General features: G+C 50.9%; 1 protein-coding gene across 4 annotated transcripts in view; it reads left to right on the top strand.

The window, feature by feature from the left end:
* The window catches only part of LOC144782290 (protein TASOR-like), an 865,833-nt gene that overhangs the window by 63,070 nt on the left and 788,833 nt on the right, over positions 1 to 13,930 (top strand). For all 4 annotated transcript variants that reach the window (XM_078661579.1, XM_078661582.1, XM_078661580.1 and 1 more), the window contains exon 2: positions 10,193 to 10,265. In XM_078661579.1, coding sequence (XP_078517705.1) covers positions 10,193 to 10,265 — 73 coding nt within the window. The remainder of the gene's footprint in view (positions 1 to 10,192; positions 10,266 to 13,930) is intronic.

Below are 13,930 nucleotides of genomic sequence, written 5' to 3' on the forward strand. Positions count from 1 at the left end.
GGGGGGCTGGACTTCGGTGCTGGAGCTGCTCAGGGTTAGGGCTTCTCAAACCCCAAAGCACTCACTCGAGGGTCCCTCGGCGGTCGTGCTGGGCAAGCGTCGTGCAGACTTGAAGATGGTCGGTCCCTTAAGGTCTCGTCACACCCACGAATCTCAGCTGGGCTGATGATGCAGGTAGAGGTCAGAGGTGCCAGGGAAGCCGGTTCTCGTCGAGCTGGGCAGTCTTGATCCGGAGGAGAGACTTGCAGCAAACCGCGATGCTTGGATGGTGCCTGCGGGTGCAGGGTGACTACTCCTTAGCCACAAGGGAGAAATCTTAGGAAGAAGTCTTGAGTTCCTTTCGTAGAAAGTAGTTTCAGGATTCAAAGATCTGATTTGGAAGGGGCCTGCTCCTACCTTTTATCCTGAGAAAAGGGGCTGGCACGCGACTAAGTCCTGCCCTATGGGTGGGACTAGGAGGGGGGTGGTTACACCCCTCTCCTTTGTCCGGTCTCTCCCCAGCTCAGGGGCTGGTGTGCCCCAGGAACTGGTTTGAGCCGGCATATGCACAGTGAGCACCGGGGTGCCACTTGCAGTCACCTTCCTCTATAGCCCTGCCTACCTGGGATACACAAAACCCTGTCTGGGATGGTGCTGGCACCGCCCCTGACAGGAAACCCTTTGTCCAAGCACTCCTCGCTGGAAGGACTCCCAGCAGCAGGAGGTCAGACTTGTGTCTCGGTGGCAGCATCCATTTTGTGGAGCTGAGGCTATGTCCAACTTTAACCGGGGTTACAGGCTACCAACATGTCTTCTCCCTCTAGAGGGGTGGAATGCTACCCCCGTCGCCAGAACTGGCGAGGGGGTAGTATTCCAAAGCGTATGACACCTTACATGACATGTTTAGATATTGTCAGACCAAAGTTACCATAACCGCGAGGATTATAAGGCACTTAAGAGTATATGGTCTGACGCTATCATGGAAACGGCTAAGGGATAGATCCCGAAAGCCGCAGACAGGCTCAGCTCATGCCAGAGCACCATCTCACACGATTCCAAGCACTCTGCCTTCAGGATTGTTAAGGCCTGCCATAGGAGTGACTGATAGGAGATCTGTGTGCCCATTCTAGGTTTAGATATAGGTATACTATATCTAAAGCAAAGGGTGATTACGCCACCTTGCTCCCAGCTGTCAAGCAGCCAGTTGTGTCTGTTTAGTTAGTCAGCCCAGGTGTGGCATAATACATGCTGCAGCCCCTGGGAGACTTCTGGGTGCACCTCTGCCCTGGGTACAGGGACTTGGAGAGGGCCCAGTGCCAATTCAGTACCTGGGTACAATTTGGAATAGAGAGAACAGCTAGGCTGTGGGTCTGATTAGCAGGCCCACAGCCAGGGAAAGTCGTAAACCAGTGAAGCAAAAAGCAAAAATCTGGGTGATCATAGGATTGCAGACCCTACTCTCCTACAATTTAGACCTCCAAATCTGGACTGCACAGCAAGTATAATTACGACCATTAAGTCTGATTCTCCTTGCTTAGCCCCCTCAATCTTTTCACTTCTAATCTGACCCTGGTGTTCTGTATTCTGTTGAATTTCTTTTTTGCTTAAGCCTATGTTCATTTCATGTTGAAAGAAGGCATGAATCAACCTCCCTCCTTAAATAATGATCAGCGTATTTGATTGTGCAAGGGAGCAGAAAAAGAAGTGAATGCTTAACATTTGGAATTCATCAAGGTCAACACTCTAATACCTTTAAAGCAAGGTTTCAGCCATTCCTCATCACAGAAGTGATGTTGGTTACTATTATCAACTACCCACAGACCCTCTTGAATCATGCAGGAGTGCAGCACTGATTTTACTCGACCTGTCAGCTGTCATAGACGTGGTGTATCATTCCATCTTGTTGGAAAGCCTGAAAAGTGTCTGGATTAGAAAGAAGGATCTAGACTGAATCTGCTGCTTCCTAACCTACCAAAGTCCAGACTGTCTTTTTGCCATCTAAAAGGTCTACCTCTTGAGCCCTTTTTGGAGCATTCCCTGGGGCTCTTCACTTAGCCCAGCGGTCTTTAACCTATATGTAGAAGCTTTCACCGATATTTTTTCATTCAGCCTTTATTTGCAATGTGGATGATTTATCAATTTTTGGTAAGCTTGATGGTAAAAAGGTGGCAGCTCATTACTACTTTAACTCCTGCAGATTGGATGTAAGGGTGACAAGTTGGAGGTGATGGTGGTATGATGCCACACCTTTGGTTTGGACTTCAATTGTGGTAGAGCATCTTGAGAAACTGTCCTTCGCATACTAAGAGTGTAAAAAAGGGAGGCATTCTTTTCAGTGAGAAGGTTTATGATAAAGGTGTCCAAAGTACTGATGACTTGTTTTTTTTCCATAACAAAGTGCTCAGGTAAATTCTGCCTTTTTTATAGGAAGATCGACTTGTAATAATCCTGCAGGAAGTTGTGGGGTCTGAAATTCACTATACCAATACTTTCTCGGCCTCAGGGCCTGCACGACCTACAATATTCAGCTAATCCATAACATGGCTGTATATCTGGTTCTAGGTCATCCTCCATGGACTCTAATATCTGGGCACCTATGGTGAAGAGGAGAATGCTTTTCAAAAAACTTCATATCTGCTTTAAGTCACTGTGAGGCAAAGGCCCAGCTTTTATCAGGAAAACATTTCTTTGGTATCGCTCTACTCGTGCATTACAATCTGCTTCACTTCTAATGGGCCCACAGTTTAGAAGGCTAGGACTCTGCACTTATTCCTATTGGGCAGCTATGGCGTGGAATGCGTTTCCTTTGGAGATTAGAGCCTTTGATAACTTCTTAGGCTTCAGGGGAAAATTGAAGACCGGGCTATTGAGGCAGTAATAATTAAGATTGGGCTTCTGGTACAAGGATAATAAAGGTCTCTAATCTAGTCCAGGACACCCATGGGTAATTGCATTCTTTATAATCACCTTAATTTTTATTTTATTTTTTTAATATATTTTTATTGCAGATATACTGTTACATATTTATGCCAGTCAACAACTTTGTAATCAGTGTTTGATATCTGTGAGACAGTGCTAGTCGAATTACACAGCCATTCAGCCCACAAACCAAGGGTCGGGCGGCAATTTCCAAAGTCTCAGCATGTGTGCATGTTTCACAGTAATAAAACCTTATCTGGTTAACAGAAGGATTCCTGCATCCGCTTTTCTTTTCTACTCCCAAAATCCCATCAAACAAACTAGAACTAACCCTGGAGCCCTCATTAACAATACTTCTCTGTCGTACCCTCCAGCTCTTCCCCCCCCCCCCCCCCCCGGATCCCACCCCCCGGACATGTGTGGTGGTGTGGGCGCTTACTACTTCGCTTGGTGTACCTCAACTAAGTGATCACGGGGTCAACAAAACTACGCTATATTTGTAACCATCACGCAGATGTGAAACCTACTCCTCCTCCTCTGTCAACTGGCTGTCCTTCAAGGATTGGACCAAGGCCTCCCAAGACAGAGCTACCTCCAAAGCTTTCTCGTTACCCGAGCGGGTAGCCTGTCGGAGCCGCACCACACTGTCGCAGCTGGCCCACTTACAGAACTCCCCTCTCCATCTCTCAAAGGACGGGCCTTCCTTCGCTTTCCAATGCCATGTTATTTCACTTTTCGGCAGCAAAAGCCCTAAGTCAATAAATCTGCCGGTTACCTTGGTCTTGGCCGTATGTGGGAACCAGTGCAGCAAGCAAGCGGCCATGTCATACTCTATTTGTCTATCTGTGATCATGGTCAGCAGCTCCCCCACTTCTTCCCAGTAGCCCCCCATGCGTGGGCAAAGCCATAGCATATGCTCTAGCTCAGCATCCTCTTCCAGTCATCTTGGGCACGCTGCATCCTGGACCTGGAAGTATCTCCGAACCTTCCCCGGTGTCAGATAGGCCCTATGTAACACACAGTACTGGATGAACTGGAAACGCGCGTTTCTCGTGCATTTCCACGCCCTTTTAAGGATTTGGGCCCAAGCGGTATCCGGTATCTGCCGACCTATATTTTCTTCCCATTTCGCTTTAAGGGCATCCAGAGGACGCATGCCTTCACGGAGCAGCTGGGATTGGATGCAGGTCACCGCCTTAACCGTCCCCGCCGCCATCACTACATATTGGCAGGCAAGGTTTTCCACTGGTTTCATTTTCCTCCTCGGCCTCCCGGAGAAATAGAAGCAGATCATCAGCATATAAGGAGATGTAGTGCGGGTCGCCCCGGTGCAGTAATCAGTCATAGAACCGCCCCAGCCTCGCCTGTGCGTCCAAGGGTTCGATCGTCAATGCAAACAACAGGGGCGACAATGAGCATCCCTGTCTGGTGACCCTTTGAATTGAGTATTGGCTCGATATCACCTCGCCCAGTCTTACCCTAGCCGTGGCCGACGCACATAACACCTTCGTCCATTTTACAAATCCTTCGCCCAGTCCGAATCTATCCTAGACTTTACCAAGGAAAGCCCATTCCAGGCTGTCAAACACCTTTTCGATATCCACCGAGAGCACCGCTGCTCAACTCTCATCGGTCTGATTATCCGCCATGACTCTAAGAAGTCGACGAATGTTCGATGCTGTGCACCTCGTGGGGATAAAGCCCGCCTGGTCCTCATGGACCAGCGACGTCATGTGTGGTAGTAACCGGGACGCCAGTATACGGCTCAGGATTTTGTAATCCACCGACAGCATGGATAAGGGCCGGTATGAGGCCACATCCGCCTCCGGCCGTCCAGGCTTCAGAAGTGGGATTATCAAGGCCTCGCGCATCGATCCCGGCAGGTGACCAACTGTCATCGCCTCCTGATAGACCTCCAAAAAGGCGGGGGCCAGTACATCAATATAATGAGCATAGAATTCTATGGGCAGCCCATCTGGCCCAGGCGTTTTATTCCGGGCCATATGTCTAATTGCCACCCGTATTTCAGACAGTGTGACACCCTGACCCAGCCCATCAGCGTCCTCTTCTGCCAAGCGCGACAGGCGAAGGTCCTCTAGCTACTCCTCTATATCCGTAACCGGTTCCCCACTCCTACTGCTGTATAGCACCTCATAATAAGTAGCAAAGCGGGATAACACCATCTCCTGTGAGTGGGTCAGGGTGCCATCATCCAGCGCTATCTGCATAACTGGCCCACTCCGCTACACCGGGTCCGCCAGTTTAGCCAACAGTGTGCCAACCTTATCCCCCGTCGCATGCACTCTCGCCTGGTATTCTTTCTGATCAAAGCATCGCAGCCGCTCCGTTTCAGCAGCCACTTTCTCTTTGGCCTCCAGCAGTTGCTCCTGTAGGGATGGCAACTCGGGCCTCCTCCGCTCCAGTTCTCTCAAGGCCTCGTCCGCCCTCGCTACATCATCCACTACTGATTTCCTGACTCCCGAATACTTACTGATGCATATCCCCCTGACAACCACCGCCCTCGAGTTTGCCGTGCCCCAGTTCTCCCGAAAGTAGTTGCCAACACCCTCACCCACCTCTGTCCGAAACACCTGGTCCTCCAGAGTCTCAGGGCGAAGGCGCCACGTCGGGATCGCCGTTCTCGCCCTCTGCCAGTCCATCGACAACAACAGCGGGTTGTGGTCTGAGATAGTTCGAGCCAGGTATTCGGTGCGTATTGCCATAGGAGCCAACAGGGGGGAACACAGTATTGCGTCAATCCGTACATGTAGGTCATGGACAGACGAGAAAAACGAATAGTCCCTATCATGAGGGTGCTGAGCCCGCCACACATCAATAAATCCCCAATTGTCCTGCCAATCGGATCTAGCTTTAGCCAATGTCCTAGCCGGAGCAGCCGTCAGAGGAGGGTGCGACCTATCCATGTCCACATCCGAAATAGCATTAAAATCCCCTCCCACAATGGCCGGACCAGCCAGCAGGGGCGCCAGCTTCCCAGACAGTGTAGCCAGGAAGCGAGCCTGCTCAGTGTTCGGGGCATATATACTGCACAAAACAACATCTCTGCCGTACAACTTGCCCTCTACAGCTACAAAGCGTCCCTCCTGATCCAACACATGCCTTGCGACCTGGAACGGGACCCCTGCCTGTACCCATATGAGCACCCCCCTAGCAAACACAGAGTAAGCTGTGCTGAAGACTTGGCCCCTAAACCTCCTTTGTAATGCCTGGCTCTCTGCCCTGGTAAGATGGGTTTCCTGCAACAGCGCTATGTGCACCCCCCTTCGCAATAAATAAGCATGGACCTTATGCCGTCTAGTCATAGTATGTAGGCCTCTCACATTCCAAGTGATGCATTTTAATTCACGTAACGTCCCCATCACTGTAGTTCTGCCCCCTCTTCCCCACCACAGTAGCAGCGCCCACACCAATGCCAACCCCCAGAAACTCAACACCCCATAACGCCTCTTCATCCCACCCCCCAGGACAGGACCCAAAGAATCAGACCCCACCCAAACAGTCACCACAAACACACCGTATTACCCTGCAATAGTCACTACAGGTCGCCTTAAGGGCGGTGGGTATATGGCTCAACCCCGATGGGTAGCAGCTCCCGCCCCAGTCTCCAGCCCTACAACCCCAAACAGCAGCATGTACAGCTATAGCAAGCTGACACATTACCAGGGGCTCCTACCCCTCAGAATGCAGTCCATAAACATACGGTAGAAAAGCTCGCCTACAAATCATCCGCCGACCTCGGTGTCACCTCCGGCCCCATGGTACTGTCCACATCCGACACATCAGCTCCCGATTGTTGTTTGTCCTCGTCCAAGTCGGAGCCTTTGTTCGAGTCCTCTTTCTGCGACCCTGTTATCGCCGCCGTTGCCGCCAGCGCACCCTGTTTGTCAGCCGCCAGCTGTGCCTGCAGAAGGGCCTGCTAATTCTTGTTTTGCTTCCGGATACATTGCGATTTGCGTACCCTCAGTGGTTACGGGTGACTTTGGTCCCCTCTGCCCCTGCGATCAGTGCCTGCCCTGTACGATTCCAGCCACGTCCAGGCGTCGTCAGGGGTCAGGAAGAAGTTGGTCGACCCATCCAGGATGACTCAGTTTAGCTGGGAACAACAGCGAGTATTGGATCCCTTCTCCCCTTAGTTCCTTCTTGACGGCTAAGAAAGAGGCCCTATGGCGCTGTACGTCCTGCGTATAATCCGGGAAAAGCGTGACCGTGCCATTTTCCACCTTAAAGGGTCCCGTCGAGCGTACGTTCTTCATTTTAGGGATAGGGACCTGCTTATTCAGGACTCTAGCGACCACGGGTCGAGGTGGTCGGCCCGGTAAGGGCGGCCTGGTCGGGACCCTGTGGGCCTGTTCTAACGTGAAAAAGGGGGAAAGGCCCTCCGGAGCAACCTGCGTTCGGAACCAGTTCTCCAGGTATGCCACCATGTCCGTCCCCTCCACTTTCCCCGGCAAGCCGACCACTCTCACATTGTTCCGCCGATTACGACTTTCCGCATCCTCGGTCTTCTTCTCTAGTGTCGTCAGGCGCTGCAGGGCATCCTCCAATTTGTGTTCCACCGTCCCCACTGCCGGTTTCAGGTCTTGAATCACCGACTCCGTCTCTTTCACCCTGTCCACCAACTTAGAGTGGTCGGCCCTCAGCAGCCCCAGCCCTGTCGCAACCTGCGAGATGTCATTATGTAAGGACTCCTTTGATGCCGTGATTGCCTCCAGAATTTTATCCAGCCGTTCATTCAGCCTACGTTTTACCCCGGAGCCTTCATCACTTCCACGGCCGCCTTGTGCGTCGGTCTTTGCCCCAGAGTCCCCCGCCCCGGTCTTCGGCTTCATTATGGACTATAAATCCCGTTTACCCCACAGGGAAGAGCCGCTCACGCTCCCAGGGGCGCTCTGCGACTGTTCAGGCCTATACAGTCCACAGCGACCTTCAGCCTCCACTAGCGCTCACAATCCCGCGTGTAACAGTGTTCCACAGTACCAGTTCGGTCGCCCCTTCAGCTCGCAGGGCCCTCAGGAGACTCGCCTCGGCTCTGTCCCATGGGCAGGGAATCTTCAGGTCCCCTTCGGCTGCTTCCACCCTGTTGGCCAAGCGCTCCGGTCCCAGCTGACACCTTGGGCCCACTCCGTCCACCAGTTGCCTCCTTCAGCTCCCGTCCTCACTACGCTGCTTCCCACTACTGGGGTTCATGATTAGAAGCGCCCTATAGTTCGAACGGGCCAAGCGAGTTCACAAGGAGCACAGAACAGATTCCACCAGCAGCCCACAATCTGCACGACCGCCGTGCCTTCCCAGCGAGTCTCTCGTTCCTCAGTGCTCCTAGGCAGTTCAGGGACAGCTCCACTGCACAAACCGGCCGTCCCCCAGCGTCTACTCCGCCGTGCAGCTCCTCACAGCGCCGTCCATCACCAGTTGTGCAATCACCATGTTCATAAAGCGCTGCCTGCAAGAGCGCGGCGGGGCATCAGACGGTCAGCAGCCCCTCCGCAGTCGCCCCCACGGCCGCCGCACCATGGTGCCCCTTTTCCCTCAACAGCCCGTTCAGGAGACGGGACGGCAATCCAGCTGGTCTCTATGAATCAATGCACCATGCTTGTGGCTGCTCTCGTAGTGCAAATATTGCCGTGTGCCCGCTGCAGCCCTTCCCGGCAGTATCCCAGGCTCAGGACCCCATCGGCCCACTCACCGGAATCACAGGAGCCTCATGTGTCCCTGCCGTCCGTCGGGATCGTCACGCCCCACAGCGCTGCCCCTCAGCTCCGGGTCGTTGCAGGCGGACAGCGCCGGCCAAGCGGGCAGCCCAAGGCGACAACGTGGTTTCGTTCGGTCCCCTGGCGGCAACTCAGACTTCTCAGCGGCTCCGGGACGAGCGCCGCACAATCACCGCACTTGCACAGCGGCAGCCGCGCTCAGCCGCCGCCAGCCGCAGGGCCCTCCGGGGCCGGAGTTCAGGGCAGCATACCCGACCAGGGTCCACTGATGGTCACCATCTTGGGTCCGCTCTCGAGCCACTCGCACTCCGGCGATCTCCGATCCCTCGCCTCCCGTCGGGGTGGTTCCCCCGTTCGGCAGCCCGGGTCTCGGCCACTAGCCGACTCACTCTATCAGCGCCCAGGTCTTGGGTCCCGGGCCCGCGTCAGCTGGTTCTCCGGCCTCGGGACATTACCATCCCCCGACAGCGTCCACCATCTTGCTCATTGCCACAGTCACCACCAACACGTCTCACGGCTCCGGTAGCCTAGGGGAGCCCTCCGCGGACGTCGCGAGTACCCTGGGGCGTTCCCCCGGTATTCCTGCACATCCACCGGTGCTGCAAGCTGTGGGCAGGATAATTGAGCGATCAAAATGGTGGGGTCAGGCACGGAGCTCCCGGCTCACGCCGCCGTCCCCATCAGCGCCGAAACCACGCCCCTCCTTTATAATCACCTTAATAATAATAATATTAGAAAAACATCTAACATGTTCGATACACTGCAGCAAGTGCCAACCCTGACAGCTGGAAAGGGAGCATCAGTGTGTGTTCCTTGATAGTGTATTATGGACTATGGGGCCCAAAACGTTGTTCCAGAGCAGAACAAGTTCCATTTAACCTTGTAACTGATGCCATTTAGACCCAATTAAAGGCATATTTTATTTATTAGAGTTGCACCTGGGAGGTTAAAGATTATCTCCTTAACTGCATGGTGCTTAAAGTTTATAGAACAGCACAGTTTTTGCACCATACTGGGCAGAAGCTAGTAAGTTACGTTATTGGAGATCACATTTTATACTGGTTTCGGCTTGACTGAGGTTATCGGGGCGGCTACTCCGTGGGGACTCAGCAAGAATAGTAATTGAAGTGGAACTAGTACGGAGTAAGCTTGATTTATCTACTGAAATATTGGGTGGTGGGTGAATCTGCCATTTTTACATACAATTTACTGCACATCTGGCCGTGCCTGCCCCACTTGCACTTATATATCCGCTCTATAAATGAAAACCACTTCTCACCACCAGCACTTCTCCCACCCAGCAACAAATACCTAGCTAATTTAATAAAATATACCTAATGCTCCATTATGAAGATTGATTGGGGCTCCAATTTGCTTATTAATGTAGGAACTTGTTCGATGTAAATACTTGCTACTTAGAACATTGACTATCTTTGTGTTTTATTGTTTGGCTCTTCAAAAGTATCTACCATATACACAATGTTTTACATGTGAGCATGGTTTGTTGGGATTCATGCTCATTTTGGCCTTCGGTAATAATTTGTATTTTTGTTTCATTCATTTAGGTTCAAAATATATGTGAAAAGGGTTTACAGGTTGGGCACTCCAAAATATCAATTCTTGGAAATCCTTCTATGGGTAATGTATCTTGCTTTCAGACCAGTTGTGTATATATGTTTGATGTATTTGTGGTTATTGGAAACAGCTTCTAGGATTTTGGATGATTTTTGTATCCTTTTATGGAACGGTTATGATGGTCCGTTATGACACTGTACCGCCGGAACTCTTATAGGCATGCAAACGTGATCATGCATGCGTATATTTGCCTTAGCACTTTCTTTTTTTCCCCTCTTGTTTTGCAGCTACTGTGCAGGCAATAGATTAGCAGTGGCAGCGAAAAGGTGAGTCCTATTGCCTTAGCAATGCTTTTTTTTCCTGGCGGTAGGACATCTATTTTACTTTATTTCTTCAGGGAGTCTCTTTAGTTTCCTTTTTAGACACCATGCGGTCTCTCTTCCTGAACCTATGCTACCACCACTGGACCTTTGGAATTCACTCCACTGCCTCCAGAATCGCAGTTGGCAGTCTCAACAGACTTATAAAGAGCAACCATGATCGGTAGATCTCACTGTAGAAACAAATCACAGCACTATAAGTCTGCCATTTAGTGTTGGGCTCGGAAGTGTGCAAGTTATTTTTCTTCGAAGAAGTTTTTTGAGCCACAAGGTGTAGTGACTTCTCCTCTTGCTTGCAATGCGCGTAGTCCTCAACTCCATTGTTGGGTTGTTTTTTTCCGCCGTCTGGTTTGGACATGTGCTCCTCTGTTCAGGTTCATTACCATTGTTGGGCTCTTTCCTGATACTGTCAGTATTGTTTTTATCGCGGTTTGATCATTGTTAGAAATGGGGTTAGTCAGGGTAAGTCGGATACATACCAAAGATAACCTGTGCTCACCCTCTGGTAGCTTGGCGCACAGTAAGTAAGCTTATCCGTAGAGGCAAAGGGTAAAGCATTTGTGCAACACACACTTGCACAGTAACACAATGAATACACCACAAAAAGACTCCACACAGTTTAAAAAAAATTAAGAATATTTATCTGAACAAAATGAGAACCAAACGATAAAAATCACATAAGTAATTTCCGAGTTATGCAGGTTAAAGTATCACATTAAATGCACCCAGTACTTGTTGGGTAAGAAGCACCTGAGCCTCTCTCAGATCCTTTATGGTAACTTTCTAGTGCACTTTAGGACGATCCCGGTTGGGGATCAACGAATAGCTCTTGTAGCGGGTGAGCTGGTCAACACAATGCCTCTAGTCTCAAATGCACCAGGTAGGTGACCGGCCCCTCGAAACCAGTCTACAATTAATACTCCGCCACCCATTGTATTATGTGGGTCAGCAGCAGGGGTCTCGAGTTGGCTCTGTATCTTAATGTTGAAGGCTCATTGTGCCGAAAAGGCCCACAGCGTCTCAGTCACAAACGGGGCCAGGCTGCAGGAGTTTGTCGGTGGACCTCGGGAGCGGGGTCTGATCGTCGGTGTTCCATTGGCACAGCAGTGGGTGGACAAGAGCGCAACACGTGGCTCAGGCTGCTGACGAGCCATGTATCTTCGGGCACGCACCTGATCACCCTGGCAATGCCATGTGGTGGGCTTACACTGAGAGGAGCTGCAAACGCGCTGGTGATGCCGATTGGCACTAGTCCAGCTGGACAGTTTTGACTTGTGTAGTCCGCGCCGGTCAGGAACCAACTGAGCTCTATGTCCCCCTGCAAAAAGTGGAAGCACTGATTCTCCTTGTGAAATAAAGTGGGCGACCCGTCTTTAAAGGCTGTTCTCCAGTATTAGGGGTGTCTTTCATAGATTCACATGCCTGAATCATTCCCCGTCGTCGGAGTGGGAGTCCCATGGTACATAAAAAAGCAATAATATGCTATAGTAACATTGGAAACAAAACCAGTAATTTCCAACCAGGAAGTAAAGTAGCCCAAGTTACAGGAGAAAAAAACAAAACTTCCACACATGACTATCCTAGTCATTTTGTATAGTCCAAACTGCAGCCAATCAGGCGACAGCACCCACCAGAAGGTTCTCCCCAGAGGCTCAGGATGTCAGATTTTCTACCGCACATCGTGTGAAGGGAATCTCCCTGAGCTCTGCTCAGTTCTTCTCTATTTTCTTCTGGAATCTAGTGTTTTGAAGAGGTCTTCTAAGAAATCTTTATTCAGACCTTGTGACTCTTGTGGTAAGCTCCGGCTTTTCAAAGAAGATTCCCACAAGAAGTGCATTTATTGCCTTTATCCTGAACATCAAGTAAAGGACTGCAAGATCTGTAGAACCTTCCCTCAGAAGACCCTCAGAGACAGAGAGGGACGACTGCTTTTGTGGCTACAAAAGTTTAAGGATTCGGATTATCCAGTGTCTGAGGTAGGCAGTATTGCCTCTGGTTCTACTTCAGCCTCTAGGAAGAGAGCTGCTACTGAGGTGTTAACTTCTCCTGGGGCTAAAGTTGCTAAGAAACAACTTTCATCTAAGGGGTCTGGAAAGCCTTCCGCACCCAAGGCTAATTCCCCTGTTAAGGAGAAAGGTGGTCCATCTACACCCTCAAGAAAATCCACCAAGAAGTTACCTCAGACATCTGAGAAGACTTTACCTCCGATTCAGCCCCCGTCGTCGACTCCTTTGTCGACAAAGATCTCCGTCGACGCTACATCTACGTCGACGGTAACGTTTTTATCTCCTAAGCCACAGATGATCATGTCGATGGCGTCTTCATCGCCTACGATGGTCTATGTCACTGTTAGACCTCTTTCGTCGATGGCAGAGTCTTCATCTTCGGCCGTCGTCGGCGCCTCGTCGACAGCTACTCCTCTCCCGTCGACGAAGAAGTTACCGTCGACTGGCTCGTCGGCGAGTTCCACTCCGTCGACGAAGACACCATCGTTGACGAAAGCTCCGACGTCGAAGGCTCCATCGTCGACGAAGGCGTCGACGAAGATAACACCGTCGACGAAGCCAGTTCCGTCGACGAAGTCCATACCGTCGACGAAGTCCATACCGTCGACGAAGCCTACATCGTCGACGAAAACAACTCCGTCAACTGTACCATCATTGTCGACGACGAGAACTGCACCGTCGACGACTACCTAGTCGTCATCTAAAGGCAAATCCAGTGCAACAAGTCCTTTAGTGGACCCACCGTCGACGCCGCAACTATCCTCTTGTACCACTTTACAGGTGTGGTCACCGTCTACGGTTTTTCTGACGCCAAAACAGTCTTTGCATCAGAGACGTGGCTCAACCTTGGAGTTATCACCTCTGCATATCTAACCACAAAGGGTGCCCCTGCAGGTTCCAGACACACTTCTTGACTCGGAAGACAGTGAGGAGGATTCTGTAATTGAAGAATCCTTTGGAACGGCTACAAGTCCTTCCGAACTAAATATCAAATATCAGGAGGACGACCAAGAGGAACAACAGTCATCTGAACAGATGACTTCTCAGGTAACAAGTGTCCCTGCCACTCAGGTGCCAATTGCATTGCTCACCAACCTACAATGCATGCTAGATGACTATTACAGACGGTTTCCGCCATCTGAATCTACAGGCTCTCTGCTTCCTACTCCTGCGGTGGAAGCGCCTTTACCAGACTTTAGACCTCCAAGGTCTCCTCCACCTGCACCGTCCAATCAGCCGGAAGGATAACAGTCTTCTGACGAAGAAGAACAGAGAGAAGAAGGAGAGGATGATGACATGTCGGAGTGGGATGAATACCAAGTACAGACTCCTTCTCCATCAC

Source organism: Lissotriton helveticus, chromosome 9 (assembly GCF_964261635.1).
Source record: "Lissotriton helveticus chromosome 9, aLisHel1.1, whole genome shotgun sequence".
Lineage (NCBI taxonomy): Eukaryota > Metazoa > Chordata > Amphibia > Caudata > Salamandridae > Lissotriton > Lissotriton helveticus.